The sequence below is a fragment of the Equus asinus genome, chromosome 25, assembly GCF_041296235.1.
Source record: "Equus asinus isolate D_3611 breed Donkey chromosome 25, EquAss-T2T_v2, whole genome shotgun sequence".
Classification (NCBI taxonomy): domain Eukaryota; kingdom Metazoa; phylum Chordata; class Mammalia; order Perissodactyla; family Equidae; genus Equus; species Equus asinus.
The window spans coordinates 48,458,808-48,475,589 of record NC_091814.1 but is presented as its reverse complement, the minus strand read 5'-3'; the positions used below and the strand labels follow the sequence as shown (position 1 = coordinate 48,475,589).

The window sequence follows — 16,782 nt, the reverse complement described above, 5'->3', positions numbered from 1 at the left end:
TCCTGTTATAAGCAGAACACATTCTTACTAAACTTATACAAATAATTATCTTGCCATGAAAATAAGAATACTTAATAAGAGTTTCCAAATTCTAGAGAGACCAGGTAAAGAGAAAAAGTAATTGTTTCATCTGTGTTCACAAAGATATACTTTACCAACCTGCTATAAGTTATAGATAGCTAAGAGAAAAGAGAAAAAGGTTTCTTTAAATCTGAAAAACAAAACATTAAAGAATGAGCAATTGGTCATTGTGTCTGTTTTTACACCAGTACCACACCATTTTGATAACTGTAGCTTTATGATATGTTTTGAAATCAGAAAATGTAAGACCTCCAACTTTGTTATTCTTTTTCAAGATTATTTTGTCTATTCAAGGTCCCTTGATATTCCATACGAATTTTAAAGTGAATTTTTCTATTTCTGCAAAAACTACCTTTGGGATTTTGACAGGGGTTGCACTGAATCTGTAAATCACCTTGTGAACATAGGATGTCTTTCCATTAATTTTTCTCTTCTTTAATTTCCTCTAGCAATTTTTTACAGTTGTCAGTATACATATGTTTTAAATTTTAAACACAAAAATTCCAAGTGGTCACTCACAATAAAACAACTTAAATTCTGTCACTTTGACTTTGCAATCACTGACCTATTGTTGTTTACTTCAGATCTACTGTTTAAACGCAGGAATTATTACCTCAGGAGTTGGAGACAGAAACTGCACTGCAGGACAGCTTGAACCACAACCAATTTACCCTTGAAATGAATGAGGTTCCACAGATATAGAGAGCTGACTATATAATGGAGAATTCTTCCAATTAACTTCTACGTAGAATACTTTTTTTACTAAAGGATAAGTAATTGAAATGTGAGAATCTGGAGCTTAAGTGTACATTATTAAAACTCCACAGTAACTGCAGCAATCCTTTAGAATTTAGACAAATATCAAGATTTTTCTGGAAGGAGTATTTTACCATTAATATTGCTTAGAAGTGCCACATCAGGGTGATAATAACAAGCAGACTAATTATTATTACCTTTAAATTCTCAGAAAATATGTAGCTTGCTTGCCTGTATCTGGAGAGGACTTCTCCCACCACCCACCTTTAGTTCACCCCTGGCACGAGGCCTCAAAGAGTTGGAGTTTGGAAGCTAGCAGGCTATTGCTTTCTGGTGTAGCTTTAATGCCTAGCTGGGTTATCCTGCACCCTTCAGCATCTATCATCTGCTGCTCTGCCTCCAGAGTTCTTGCCACTCTCCAGTCTTCTCCTGGCTGTCTCACAGCTTCTACTTACTATCTTACCTGACTATCCTCCAGCTTCTGCTCCTACTATGAACTGCTGACGGAATCTGTTATCTTATATTTTCAGTCACCAAGAGAGGTGATTGCCTCTGGGCCAGACACCCAGTCTTGTGCAAACACTGACGGCCATGGCCAGAGCGGCAGGGCCATGCAGTCAACTTTCCTTAGGAGGGATCCTGGACAAGGCAGGGATTCAAACTGGTACCTCTCCAAAACATTTCCCTTTTTCTCATTTTTCTTTGTTTCTTCTTCCCCTTCCCAGCTTCTGTGACTTCTTTGCTACCTGCTTTCTCTCTTTTCTCTCCCTCTTTCCCTTTCCCCTCTTTCCTCCCTATGACAGTCTCTGTATATATGCAGGCATGAAGCTTTACAAATTTATATTCACTGCACATTCTGTAAAAATAATAAATTCTTTCCTTTGTGGCATGGGGCCTCATGCTCTTACGCTTAACCAAAAGCAGATGAGAGAATTGGTTACTTAACTCATCATCCTTCAAGCTATTCCAAGTTGGCTTTTGTTACTTAGTTACCCAATCATTATATCATGTTCTTAAATCTAATCTTTAACCATTTATAAACAAATTCATTATTTTTGAGACTTACTCAACAGTCTCTTTCAGGATAAACAGCAAACTTTCAAGGTGTTTTACTTGGGAAAAGAAGTGTCAAAATTTTCTACTCTAAAGCCCCTCTGAGAGCTATTCATCATTGTAGCATTTTGGAAGCTGTTGTCTTTTCATTTTTACTCCCACATTTCCTGCTTTGATTCTTTCCAGATTGTAGCTGCCCTGTGGCAGATATGGTGGATAGGAGTGACCACACCAAACACCACAAAGAAGAGCAGTGGAGAGTTTACCAGCCCCACTCACAAAGCAGGCTGACAGCACTGCTCTGATAAATAGGTAGTTTCCTGGGCTCCAGCCCCCTTTCTTTCTTCTTTTTTTTTTTTTTTTTTGAAAAGACAATCAAATTTAACAAGAAAGCTTATAAGAATTGTTTTTAAAACATAACTCCACCTTCCTAACATTAATTTCAAGTTTTATATATCTCCTCCCACATGCATAAGAATTTTTACCTAGCAACAATTATAACTAAGGACACATCGCTCTTCTATTCCAGCTGGAGGCAGACAAGAGCCTTTGCTGTTGTGGCTGCAGGAACGTAGCCAAATGCTTCTCTAATACTCTGTGCAATCTAGCCCCACGCCCACTATGTCCACCAGATCACAAACATTTATCCAGAAAATATGGTCAAACCTTTAGGAGTTCACAACCTAGTGAGACAGAGAGAGACATCACAATGTACTGTTGTTCTTTCAAAGGGCCATTGCCAACCTCTTCACCTTTTCCTTCAACCTGCGCAAAGCAGTAAGGCAGAAAAGACCATCAACCAGCCAAGAGTCACAGCCCTCTGAAAACCCCCACAAATCTCTTCCTTCCTGACACTCGGGAGTTAATTCTAAGGACTTCAAGGTTCTCTCCAACCCTGACAGCTGCCTGAAAACCTTTTTTCTGATATCAGAGCCTCCACTCTCTCGGTCGCATCAATCCTGCCTGAGCCTACATCTCACATTTCCACCTTCTGGTCTCCCCCTGGAATGCTGCCCTTGGCCCTCCTCCTTTCCACCTTTCCTATGGCACTTCTTGCTAGCCCTTTGGAAAAGAGCTTTACCATTTTCCCACTGGAATGGGGCTCTGTCCACAGAGCACTCACCTTCCTGTAGTAGAGAGGTTAAACTCAACTATGTACAAGGGTCAGGCAGGAGAGACTGTGTTCTTCTGTCTTTGTCTGCATATCAAGTATTTGGGAACATTCTTTACCTTTACAAAGAAATATGCTCTGTCTTCTTCCTCTTTGAAATATATGACCCTTAGTAAACCTTTCATTTTCACAATTTTGAGAGATGGGGATACAATAGAATAGGATTCATTTTCCCCATAATTCTACCTTAAGAAAAATAATGGTGCAAGAGTGGGGTTAAAAGGACAATAGACACTTAATGTCAGTACTTGGTGGGAGAGCTTCTGAATAAATAGGGAACATATGCACTTTTAGAAGGCTACTCTCCAGCCACTGTTTGCCAGATGGAGCACAGGTCCCATGTGGCTAGATTTTCTGACTCTTCAGAAGACAGAAATCCAGATATTTTTGTGAAAACTAATATTTTTTAAATGTTAACAGCTAATTCAAAAGAATTTAAAACGCTGCAAAGGCTAAAGCCAACAAGTTAGCAGGGTGTAAGAGGATTGCCAGGGCACTACCTCTGGCACTGTATATTCTAACAAGCAGTTTTCTTACTTTATTACATTTTCTTAATTTACAATGACAGTTCTATAATTACGCCTTTTATAGAGATCAATAATCTGTTTCTGTATTTTCCCTCTATATCTGTAGCACATCTGTGTTTTCCAGCCTATATCCACAACATTATTAATAGTACCTTAAGGTCAAACCACAGTCCTTTACCTCTTCTCTTTCTCCCCTACAAGGGAGTTAAGACAAAGTGCTTTTAAAACCAAAGTGTGGGATGAAATTAGTTTAGAGATTAAATTACAGTAGCTTTGCAGAGTTTTCTAGAGTAGCTAGAAATTTCCCCAGTAATCTTAACGCAAGTGCCTCAGAGGAGAACCGAGTAAACATGATTAGCATGCACGCACGCACACACACACGCACACACCTGAAAACATTACTATGACGGAAACTGAAATCTCAGTGTGCGAGTCACTTCTCTTAACACTGCCATGTGCTTTCCTTAAGTCTGAGGAGCTCCATTCTGAGGATTTTTCCCAACTTCTAAACTCCAACCATTTGGCACCATCCCCACACCAGCAATCAGCCTACATTTTTATCATAACTGCGTGTACTCTGCCTTCCCTGTAAGAGAAGGAACCGTATCTCTCGACTGTATCACCAGGCCTGGTACAGTGCCTAGCACATGGTCGGCAAAGCAAGAGTTATTGCAGCAACCACTATCGTCATCCAAGTAATAGCTACCATTTCCAGAGCACTTACTAGGCACTGTATATGTATTAACCCACATCCTCCCGCAGGCTTTCCCAGACCAGACCATCCAGTCCAAAGCAGCACCCCAGGCACACCTCTAGCACATAATCTTATTTTATTTCTCGGAATAGGAGTTACTGTTATCTAACATTTTCTTGTTTAATTATGTCTCTCCATTGGAATGAAATCTCCAAGAGAACAGTCATCTTGTCCACCTCGTGCTTGGCGCATATAAAGCAAAAAAGCGAAATCTAAACTTCCCACCTCCTCATGCGGCCGAGTTGACTTGCACACAGATCACAATAAGTATGTTTTTAAAATTTATATTTAGATTTCAGGATAATTGTGTTGAATATTTTATGGTTCATAATAAACCCTGAAAGGGGGAGTGGAATACACGTTTGGTCACACTACCCAAGCACTGACTGACTTGAGTGTTGGAATTTTTGTTGCAATAAGAAAGCCACTTCCTCTAACGTAAGGCGCCCTACATGTCTCGGCCTTGCCACATCCTCCGGTACAGTGAGTTCAGAATGGCTAGGCTGACTGCGGCGGTCAGGAGTTCAAAGGCTCACAGTGACAGAGGAGGGAGCGGAGGGGTCGCCCGACCCTCCGTCGGGAGCGGGGGCGGGTGCGCAGGAGGGTCCCCGCGGACCCGGGCTGCTCCCCAGGGCAGCCGGAGTCTGACCGCCCCCACGATTCTCCGCCTCCGGTTCCCGTTACTACTGCGTTCCGCTTCCTTTCTCCTCCAAAGCCCAAACGCACTGCAGGGTCAAACCCTGGGCACCCGCAAGCCTCCTGGGGGAGGGGGGACTTCAAGTCAGGAGAGACGCACGCTGGTACCCTCAAGCCCGGGGCAGGTCTGAGGCCCACCCTCGGTCCCGCCGGCTGCAGACGCTCGCTCCCGCCCTCGCCGGCCGCGGCCCCGCCCCTGCCCCGCCCCGCCCCGCCCCCTCGCCTCCACCGCTGCCCCCCCCAGGCTCCGCCTTTGGCCCCGCCCACCCCGCCTGCGTCCCGCCCCCCGCAGCCCAGCGCCCCCGCTGCCGCCGGCACCTACATCGCCAGACCTCTCTGCTGCCGCCATGCCCGGAGGTCTGCTTCTCGGGGACGAGGCTCCCAACTTCGAGGCCAATACTACTGTCGGCCGCATCCGTTTCCACGACTACCTGGGAGACTCGTAAGTGGCCACCTCGTAGCCCGGCCCTGGCCTCGGGGTACGCCCGGACTCTAGGTGCCTTCCCTATTTCCTCTCCCTTTCGCCCCCCTCACGGCTCAGCCCCCTCCTGGCCGCGCCCGCCTCTTCTCGCACCGGTTCCTGCACGTGCTTCTCGGCGGGTGGCGCCTGCCCAGCCCGGCGACCCTCCGGCCCACCGTGCGCCGGCCGCTGGCTCCCCCTGCCTCCCGGTGGCGGGGCAGGCCCCGGGCGGGAAGGGGAGGGGAACGAAGGGGCTTCCCGCGGCTCTCAGGAATGCGAGGCCGGTGCGGAGGAGGGTTTGTTGTTCTTTAACTCAGTTTGGTAAACTGTGCGAAGAGCGTGGTCAGGCCGAAGCCCGGTGGGGGCAGGAGCCGGGAGGCATCGGCGGTCACTTCCCGGGACTCGTGCCCAGGGTCGCACCTCCCTCCCTGCCTCCGTTCTGGAATTTGCTCCCTGGGAAAGATGAGTGTATTAGGCCAGCGTCAGAGGACACTGCTGCTGGCTGAAGGTTCCGGGAGGGCCCAGCGTGTTATCTAAGGGTTCTCTGCTTGCTGCAGTGGCATTTGCCGGCCTCTTGGCACAAGACGTAAAATTTAAAACCACCAGCTGCTAAATAAGTGACTGAAAGACTTTTTTGTCCAGACCCTCCTCCAGTGGCCGGGATATGATTTGGTAACAGCTTTGGGAGGAAACAAGACCACTGTGTATATAGGTGTGTCCTTCATTCCAGAAGTTGCAACGCTTTGAGAGAAGGGCTTTCTGGGCTTGTTCAGTTGCAGTGACCTGTTCTTGCCAGGGTAGGCCACTGCGGGCACCAGGACACGTGTGCCTCCCCACTTTGAGACCTTTTGTTTCCCATTGTGCCCTTCGTTGTCCCCTCCCCCTCCTGCGTTGCTTCCAGCAGCACGTAGCCTTGCTAGTGGTGGTAACCAAATTGGTGACCCATGATCTGGCTGGCCAGTCATTCCTTTAAAACTAGGAGTAAATTGCTGCCGCCCTGCTTCTAACAGCTCCTGAATCAGCAGACTTTAAGTTGCTTAGTCTTCATCTGAAACATCCCAGATGTGTCTAGTTATACTGTGATTCTGAAGTTTCAGTGGCCCCACTACACTGGTATTATAAGGGTTAGTACTTCCCCCCGGGGTTTGTATCCTTTTTATATGCAGTATCCGGGTATATATATTTGTAGACAGAGAGAGAAGGAAGTTTATGAGCTTAATCAGTGATTTGACAGGGCTACACAAAGAACCTGGGAGAGATTCTTATACCCTTAGGCTTACCCAATCCCTTAAGTCCATTTTCCAGCCACTGATGAATGGAAAAGCTAAGCTTTGTGAAAGAGAGGACTAGACTAGAAAAGGGATGAGAAATGGAACATTCAGACCTTAAAGTCAGGAAAAGACTTCAGAAATACAGACTAAGGCCGGTCTCATACTCGGAATTCTAAGTAGAGTATTTCTGCAAAAACCCACGGGGTATTCAGAGTATGTTCCTTCCCATTTCCACCCACAGCCCTCACCCCCATAAAACAAAATCTTACCAGAACTCTTAGGTTGTGTGGATTAAAGATAAATATTAACATCAGGCATATTTACTATAGCAATACTTATAAATGCTGTAACTATTTAATATTTAAGCTAACCCTACTATTGGGGGTTTTTGTAGTGTCGTTGTTTATTGACCTCTAAATCTGTCTTGATCTGGTTAAACGTGGTACCTTCTCAGGGAGACACCAGAGGGAAGATGAGAAAAATGTCTGCATCTATAAACAAATAATATGCAAGTCTGCCTCGAGTCAGGCGTGGGATAGTATTCCCGAACTTCAGGAAAAGAAGTTTGAGTCCTTTATATCGTTATAATTCATGGGTTTTTGCCTAATATAATTTTTCCAAACTCCATTGTGTATGTGATCTCAATTCACTGTCAGTTTTTGTTCCAGGTGTTTTTTTGGAGAAAGAACCAAAATAATTTCAAACATTACAGGTGTCTACCCTACCCCTGACAATTGGGAACAACTAAGGGGTTTGGGGGCTGCATTTGGTGAGTGTATGGAGCCTGGTCACTGTTTCCGTACAGATGTGGTAGAAGCAGCTTCTTCATAGGACATCTTCACCAAACAAAATGTGTTTTCTGGGGGTTAGTGAGTGGGGACCTTTCCCTTAAAGGAGGAAACCTTTGTCTTTTGAAAATGAGGAAGGAAGGAAATGGGATAATGTAACTGAATTACTCTTAAGAGCAGGAAGTAGTAGGGAGACCTAGAGGGGAAAGCAGGAGATAGTAGGACATTCTCAGAGTTTATCCTCCTCCTAGCTTGTGGTAAATGGGGTTTGGCTTTGGAGTGGGGGGAGGATGTGAAATAGCTTAAAAGCAAGTGCCTCAGCATGAGTCAGCCAAGCAGGCTCTTGACTCACGATCTAATTCATCACCCCTTCAACAATATGGGAAGAAATGCACTGGTCATTTTTCCTCAACTTATGGAGACTTTCTCTTACATCCCATCTGACACTGAGATATTTTCCATAGAATCTAAGGCCTAGATTTTACTCATAGCTGGACTGTTTGTTTCAAAAGATGTATGTCCCTCATTGCCCTTTATAAAAAAGTAAACCTCCCACACCCCTCCACAGTCCTAAAAATATTACCTCTCTCTTCCCAGTCTTGCCATAGGCCCTCCACCCTTTGTGTATAAGAAGGTCTTTTCCTTTCCTGAAGCTTTGGGAGATAGTTGAGCGGCAGAGGGAGGTACCCTTGTCTCTGCTTTGTTCTTCGTACTTCAGGAAACGGCAAACTTAATAGAGGTCAGCTTGGCATCTAGAGTGGATTTAGTATTCTACTAGTTTAGGATCCTGCTTTAATGTAAATCCACGGGAATGTGGAAAACTGAGTGTGAAATTTTCCTTTTCAGTTGGAAGAGTAATTTCTGTTGCCAAGGAAAAGCAAATGGTACTCTAAAGGTTCTTGGTCACTCTTCACTTGAAACATGCTTAAAATCTATACAAGTTTAACCTTAGGCAATGATCATTTACATATTAGTATTTCCTAAGAATCTGTAGTTCTAGAAATCTACATTAGGCTGTCAGTTTTCTACCTACTTGGTCTGAAGCAAGAAGAAAAAAAAACTGCAAATGAAGAGATGGGTAAAACTCTTAAAGTGCTGTTGTTTGCCAGGGTACAAGTGTTGGGTGTCCTGTTGGCAGGTTAGATCAGTAAAATAGTTTTACAAAAGATTTTATACTCATTCATTTCAGAGAAGCCGATTGTCAACTTTAATTTTACATATAAAAGGATAGAAGCCTATTTATTTCAGATTACATAATCTACTTATTATTGCAGTCAGGGATTTGTTTGAATTCAGGGCATATTGGGACATCCTTATTGGAGCTGAATGTCAGGTCTCTGTGCTTAGAAAAAATTGTAGAAGAGGGTAAGAAGGAAAATAAGTTATTTCAATAAGCTACTTGGTTTGAGTGCACAAATTTTATTAGCTGAAAAGGAGTCAGGGTGGCTCTATAGTTATTAAAAGAGACAACACCCTAAAATTACAGTCTTTTTAAAGATTTATCATGTTAAATTTCATCTTTGATTGAATTGGGCTTTAAACATAGGCTTTTCTGGAGGTAAAAAGATCAAAAAGGATTCTTCAATAGAAAAGCTTAAAAGTAATTCTCTTTATAAGCATTCATTTAAAAAAGAAGTCATTTTTGCTCTAGGATTTGTGACTTCTCATTCAACATGAAATTGGTGAGAACCTCTTCATGCAGTTGTGACTTTTCTTTTCCTCATTTCAGATGGGGCATTCTCTTCTCCCACCCTCGGGACTTTACCCCGGTGTGCACCACGGAGCTTGGCAGAGCTGCAAAGCTGGCACCAGAATTTGCCAAGAGGAACGTTAAGATGATTGCTCTCTCAATAGACAGTGTTGAAGACCATCTTGCCTGGAGCAAGGTATAGTACCAGTTGGCATGTGCTTCGAGGTTGTAGATCAAGTTATAAATTACAGAGAGCAGCTTAGATTTTTTGAAGTGAAGGGATAAGTAAACCTCAGATTCAAACTTTACTGATTATTTGAAAACCTGACTTGGAGTGGACAGGGACCTCCACAACTTGCTAAATCCAAAGGTTTGTTCTCAGCCCTCATCTCTCTTGGCCTACCGGCAGCCTTCAACCCACATGATCACTGTATATCCTGAAATATTTTCCTCTCTTGGCTTCCAGAACACCACATCTGTAGCTGTTCCTGCTCATGCTCAGACTGAGTTTCATCATCTCCCAACTCCTAATTGATGCTAAAGTTGCTCTAGGCTCATTTCTTGGACCTCTTCTCTCTTTATCTGTGCTCTTTCCCTTGGTGAGCACGTCCATTAACATCTGTATGCTGTCATTCCCAAGTTTCCATCTTTAGGCCCGACTCTCCTGGCTTCCAGGTTGGTACAACCTCTGGCTGCTCGGCATCTCCCCGGGGTTGTCCCATCATCTCAAACCTAGTATGTCTAAAACTGGCTCCTATTCTTAATCCCAAGGTCTTACTATCTCAGCTAATGACAGTCACGTTTTTGTAGTTGTTCAGGTCAAAAATCCAGGAGCCATCCTTAACTCCTCTTGTTTTTCCACACCACGTGTCTGATTCATGAGCAAACTTGTCTGCTCTGCCTTCCAAATATATCCCACATCTTATTTGGAAGACTCTTTCCCCAGTTATCTTGGTGGCTTGCCCTCACCTCTTTCAGGTCTCAATTCAAATGACACCTCATCAAGGCTTTCCTTGGCCTCCTTATCTAAAATTATGACTCCCTCCACCCTCCCCATGGCCCTCTGATTAATTTTTCTTCTTAACACTTGTCACCGTCTAAAATACTCTGCATATTGCTCATTTGTTTGTGTCTCCGCACCGGAGTGGAGGCTCAGGAGGGCAGACTCCTGTTTTGCACACTGAAAGAACAGGGCTCAGTACTCAGTACATCCCGAGTGGTTGGGCTGTATTTGTTGAACGTACTGAAGGAATTGTCTACTTTCAACAAAAGGATTTACTTGGACAATAAATATGGTGGTCTAAACTTAACTTGAGAATATTTTAATGTCTTTGCTACAGTGTGCTACTAAGTAATGATAGGTGACTTTTGAGGGAGGCCCACTGTGTGTTAGGCACTATGTCAAACACTTCACATGCAACTGAATAGAAGATGTAGTACTGACTTGTGACTTGGCCACCTGGGCTGCGTCCCTTGGCCATTTCATACCTATTAACCCTAAGTCTCTGATATTAGAAGAATCACGTATAGGAGAAAAGGGAAGGGCATTTCACTCAGAGAGTTGGAGGGACTTACTCAAGATTGCTGTCCTAGAAAATGATGGCTATGTCATTTGAACCTCACACCAGTGCTCTTTTTGATACTAGATGATAGGGAGAAGGAATTAGGCTGACTCAAGATAGAATAAAGCCAAAACATGGTTCTTTGGTGTTCGTGGGTGTAATGTAATGCCTATTATGCAAGTGGCAGGGTTGAGAATTACTGCTTCGTGGTAATTGAAACTACAGGTCACTGAAGGAGGAGTGTATACTTTTTAAAGAATAGGAGCATACCCAGGTTCATTTTAACTCATGAGCTTCTGCCTTAGAAGTTTTCAAAATTGTGATTGCATTGAATAGGAAACAAGTTCCAACTGTCAGAAGTAGTGCCCAGACTTTGACGTACGACTGATTATAGAGGAAACCTCAAGTGCCATGGCATGAAACCATATTGATTATTGTTTAGTCATGGTAACGTGATTGGCAGCCAGTGACAGCAGAAGGGAAGTTAAGATGATAAAATTAAGGAAGGTGTTAAACTGCGTTGTTATCCATTTCAAAGTTCATCAATGTCACTTTTATCCTGTCGCCTCTCTGTTGAGAAATCCATAAGGGTTCTGTATCTGCTATGCTATCAACTCCTGTTTTACTTTCAGTAGATCTTATTTCATCTTTGAATCCTCTTTTCCATTACTTCCTAAAACTACCAAGATAAGTTCCACATTCTTTAGTCAGTAGGTTATGCTCAGACTCGCCTACGGGTTTCGTTAATATTGCTCCCTCTCCCTAGAGTGCCTGCTTTTTCCCTGTAAAAATCTTATCCATCCCTCGAGGGCCCAGGTAGAAGTCATACCCCTTTCTTGAAGCCTTTGCTAACTTGGCGGTCCTACAAATGAGGCTGTTGGTATACTTCAGTATTTGCAATCTCACATTTATGTATTGCAGCCCTGTGTTTGCTGCTGCATCATATGGGAATCATCTAACCAAATTAGAAGTTCCTTTGAAGGCAGAAACCTTCAGACACCTGACAGTGTCTTACTTATCTGTAGTCCACGTCTTACTCATCTTTTCTTACCAAGTGCTACATTAATGCTACATGAAACAATGAAGCTAGATTTTTTCCCCCCCCAAAACTTCCAGGGATAGGAAAAGTAGAAACGAATGAATGAATGAAGTTTTACTAGGGGAGGAGAAGGGGTAGAGAGAGGAGGTGAGTACATTGTTATCCTTTAGTTAGACTTGAAATGCTTCGTTTTTTCTGTGTGGATTTCACCCTACTGTAAATTTACCTCCGCCTTTTCACCTGTAAGAGATTTGCCTTTGACTTGTCCTTGAAGTATACATTCAACTCTCCATTCTTATGTTCGCTTTAAGTTTTATTTCTTGACCTGTCGTACAGTAGCTTAATGTCTGAGTCAGGATGCTTTTGAGGCAGGGACCAGATGTATAGGATTATCTTGGCATGTGGTATTATTTCTAGGTGTGAGAGACTCAATGACCCCATTGTTTCTGATGGGTTTTTACAGCATTTGGGTCCCCACAGCCACCTTGGATTGGGATCTGACTCTATTATTCAGCCTTTAAAAAGAGTTTCATGCTGCTTTCTCAGACCAGTAAAAGCATGCCAAATTTTAAGAGACTTGGGCATGAAAAGTGTCTATGGTTATAATCTAAGTACTATACCCTACTATTATTCCTGTCAACGAACAATTGAGATGAGGAGTGTTTGTTCGTTTATTTTCTTATTAAAATTGCTTAGAGAAGATTATGATGATTGTGGTCCTCTTCCCTGTCTTGCAAGATGATGGCCGTTCACTGATTGAATTCAGAGGATGTGCCTGGTTTAGATTTCTCTTTCCTCTTTCACTTGCTTTTCAGGATATCAACGCTTACAATGGTGATGAACCCAAAGAAACATTACCTTTTCCCATCATTGATGATAAGAATCGAGACCTTGCCATCCTGTTGGGCATGCTGGACCCAGCAGAGAAGGACGAAAAGGGCATGCCTGTGACAGCTCGTGTGGTGAGTTGTAGAAATCCATTATGTAGAAATCCAGCCATCATGACTGGCCAGGCTCTATGTCCAAGTAAATGCTTGGACCAACTAGAGGAAAAAGGAGAATATCTCCAGTTAGGAAATAACTACATTGGTGGCAATCTCATTGATTATCTAAATTATGATGCAAAGTCAAATTTTCACCCAAATTTTTAAACTGCTTAATCTAAAGCTTTTGGAAATCTACAGAAAAATAAGTAGTTCCTAAAAATGTCATCTAGAATTGAGAAATCTTTTCTCTAGCTCTCCTGACAGCCCTCTCTTTAAAGTGATGGCTCATGTCCTTCTTCATAAGTCAGCTCTGGTTTTGAATTCCTATTTGTCCTGTCCTTACCCACTAGAGAACAGACTTAGTCCTTCGTCTGCAAAAATGTACAACTATGTGAGCACCAGTATCAACTCCCATTAGTATTATTTTTTATGATAGTCATCCCTAATTAACATAGTACCTTCCTGAGGCCTTGCTGGATTCAATTTGCATATCAGTTTTTCTTACTGGGACAGCAGAACCAAGTATAATTCCCTTCTAAGTTTAGAAGAATAACATGGAGAAGAAAATTATCTATATTCCAGCCACCCAGATTAACAGTTTAGTGTATCTTTCCAGATTATGAGGGAGGCGGGGGGGTGGGGGGGGGCATTTGTCATTGTTTTGTTTTTCACCCTTGAACATTTTTAATGACTGAAGAGCTTTCTGAGAGGCTTTAATATCAAAAACACTCAAAGAACTCTTTCTGTTTATGCTTCTGTGTGCTTTGCAGGTGTTTATTTTTGGTCCTGATAAAAAACTGAAGCTGTCTATCCTCTACCCAGCTACCACTGGCAGGAACTTTGATGAGATTCTCAGAGTAGTTATCTCTCTCCAGCTGACAGCGGAAAAGAGGGTTGCCACCCCGGTTGATTGGAAGGTAAAGATGTTAATTAAAAAGGGCAGATACCCCATAGGCCTTGCAGGCCAGCTCTGAATGGCTGCCCTCAGGGTCTATGTTACCTGGGGCTGTGTTTCTGTCCTGCAAGTACACTGGGAGGATTTTTTTCTCCTGGCTGAGTTAAGATTTGCTGAGAGCCCATTTTTAGGATCTTTAACACTTTTCATATGAAAAACAATCTCCCTATATTGCTTTCTACCTTTAGATTATTTGGACAAATTAATTGGTGAGAATGATTCCTTTTCCTAATAAAAGGATTCTTTTAAACCCCTAACCTTTGCCTAATGGCAAAATATTTATAGCTAAACCTTGATTGGCTACTTAAGTCACAGCTATACAACTATTTGGTATGTTAATATCATGAAGCATTTCATTTCGCTTAAGCTTCAGTCTTTTAAACCCATGTAGAATTCTCTGGAACTTATTCATAAACTGAATCTCTAAGACTTCTATAATATGTCCGACATGGATAATATCACAAGAGTATCTTAATGTTGCTACATTTTTAAAATACAAAACCTGAATACCACGTTTTGTACCTTTGTTTTTTCTGACAGGCAAATCACTTAAATTCTGTATCCACTCATTAAACATATGTTTATTGAGCCCAGATACTGGGCACTGTGGAAGGGTATAGCAGTGAATGATACAAAGTCCCTCCCCTCACAGAGCTTACATTCCAGTGGGTAGAGACAAACAGGAAGCCACTTCATACCATATTAGTTGGCGACAGAATAATCAAGCAGAGGTGGGGAGAATGGGAGCACAGCAGTGGGAGGAATTGTTGAGGAAGCCTTTTCTCCTAGGGAACCTTGGGGAACGACATGAAGAAAGCAAGGGACCAAGTCCTGCATATTTGTGAAGGAAGAGCACAGCATGTAGGCAGAAGGAGCAGTTAAAGGGCTTTACCTAAAAGTGAGCGTGGTGTGTTGGAGGGAGAGAAGGAGAGCCAGCGCCTGGAAAAGCAGCAGCAGGAGCTGGGCTGGGGGACCAGGGATGAGAGAGGAAGCAGGATTCAGTCCTGCAGGGCCTCACAGCCCATGGGAAGGGCTTACAATTACAATTTTAAAAAGTGTGGTGGCAAGTCGTTACTGGGTTTAAAATAGGACTATTTCTTATTAAGATGGGAAAGTACTTCCCTCACTGAAGTGTCAAAGATCAAGTTGTGAAAACAAAACTCCTCGGAGGGGAGAGGGTAAAGAATACTTGATTATTCTCCTTAGCACCTAGAGCTACTTTGCTAAAGTTACTCCTAGCGTTTAGGCTTCACTGAAAGATTGAATTTCACCATTCTCAATGTCTTTCCATAGGATGGAGATAGCGTGATGGTCCTTCCAACCATCCCTGAAGAGGAAGCCAAAAAACTTTTCCCTAAAGGAGTCTTCACCAAAGAGCTCCCATCTGGCAAAAAATACCTCCGCTACACCCCACAGCCATAGGTCTCTGCAAGGAGCTGGGGCTGGAGCTGCTTGCTTAGCACAGTGAGCCGGAGGATCTCAGCTGCCAGTCCTGTTCTCCTGAGCAATTTCATAAAAACATCCTGGTGCGATCACAGCTGAGGTCTTAAGGTTGCTCTACTGCTGGCTTATTAAATGAAAATGGCACTAAAAGTTTCTTGGGATTCTTTACTCTGTGCCTCCACCAGCATTCTATTCTGTTCATATATCTTAGCACTCTGCTGTCTCTCTCTGAAATATATTCTATATCTGAGACTCAAATCTGTTGGATCTCTGCAGGGTACAATCAGCGAGGTTGAAAAAGCCTGCTTTGCTCCATCATAGAATGGTTATAAATTTTTCAGCTGTTCTCATCAAATCCTCTCTTCTGTTACCCATTTTGGGGAGCAACGGAACTTGAGGTTCAACTTCTTCTGTAGATGACTAAGTATATAATTCAAGAACTTAGAGTAACCCAATTGATTTTCAGTATTCAGTGTTTTAATCACCGCTGGGGAAAAAACTTCAATTCTGAACTTTTCCAGGAGATAACTGAAGTTGGGAGTGGGGAGGTCTTGAAAAATTTTGCTATAAAGAAAATTTTTCAATAATTTTTTATCCAAAGAGGGAGGCTGCAGAAAAGGCTCCATGTGTCTGCTAGGGAGGTGAACCAGAAGGTGCCAGCAATATGACACTGCCTTTCACACGGTATTTCCCAGGTCAGGCTGCTCTTTGCTGATGTGCACAGGGAAGGGGCACGCCCTGGGGAGAGAGGCGAGGAGGACTGACAATGTTTTATTATAGAACTGTTCTTGCAGTGAGGGGGGTTATTTTCTGAATTTTGCTTTTGAGGGATCGGTAAATAAATCCTTTGTTAAAACTGGATCAGAGAAGTCTCTTGTCACATTGTGAAGTACTAGTTTAGACTTGTGTCCTGAGGGCAGAGGTGTCCTTAGTAGGATTGGCGTTGGCACTTTTCTCCAAAGGTGGATATATAAAATTCCATGTTATGAAAATGGAGGAGCATTTGCATGGTTGGATGAAATGGAAAATGGATGGACCTATGATTTCACCACATCTCAGCCCAGTTTTCTCCTTCCTGTTACTTGCCTGGGTCCTGTAGGCCCTTGAGTTTGATCCCTGCTGTAAAGAGCTCTCCTGACCTAATGCCTTAGTGGGATTGCTGGGTTTAAGAATCTGAATCTTGAGGATAAGGGTACAGGTCTGCTTTCTGGAAAGAGTACTGGTCACTCTGAATTCGTGGTCTCTCAAGACTTATTATACTGTGCTAGTAAGTCCTAGGTTTAGAAAGAAGTGTCCCATACCTGGTGTAATCTCTTACATGTAGCCCTCTGTATTTTTATTGAGTACAATAATGTAAAATGTAATCCCTGGTGCCATGTGTTAGGCAAGTCATTATGCCTTTAGTTTCCTTGATTTCTCCACATGTAAAATTTGAGAGACACTAAAAAGGTTGAGAATGTAGGTGGAAATTCCAAGTTATACAATATCCTGGGGAGTGCTGGTCTGAAAGAGACCTAAGGGGCCTGGTCTTGCCTTCACGTCCTCTCTGA

At 43.0% G+C, this 16,782-nt stretch overlaps 1 protein-coding gene across 1 annotated transcript; it reads left to right on the top strand.

Moving 5' to 3' along the window:
- The first annotated feature begins 5,052 nt into the window (after positions 1-5,052).
- Positions 5,053-16,093, top strand: PRDX6 (peroxiredoxin 6). Its single transcript, XM_044757893.2, has 5 exons — positions 5,053-5,480; positions 9,287-9,443; positions 12,664-12,810; positions 13,605-13,751; positions 15,083-16,093. Exons 1-5 carry the CDS (start codon positions 5,386-5,388, stop codon positions 15,209-15,211), a joined length of 675 nt encoding a protein of 224 aa, XP_044613828.1. The 5' UTR covers positions 5,053-5,385; the 3' UTR covers positions 15,212-16,093.
- Positions 16,094-16,782: the final 689 nt, after the last annotated feature.

What these genes read in the sequence shown, in the direction of transcription:
- PRDX6 (XM_044757893.2), top strand. Translation starts at nt 5,386, where the DNA reads ATGCCCGGAGGTCTGCTTCTCGGGGACGAGGCTCCCAACTTCGAGGCC. An exon ending in CACGACTACCTGGGAGACTC is followed by an intron (nt 5,481 to 9,286) that starts GTAAGTGGCCAC and finishes TCCTCATTTCAG; the next exon opens with ATGGGGCATTCTCTTCTCCC. An exon ending in CCACCCCGGTTGATTGGAAG is followed by an intron (nt 13,752 to 15,082) that starts GTAAAGATGTTA and finishes GTCTTTCCATAG; the next exon opens with GATGGAGATAGCGTGATGGT.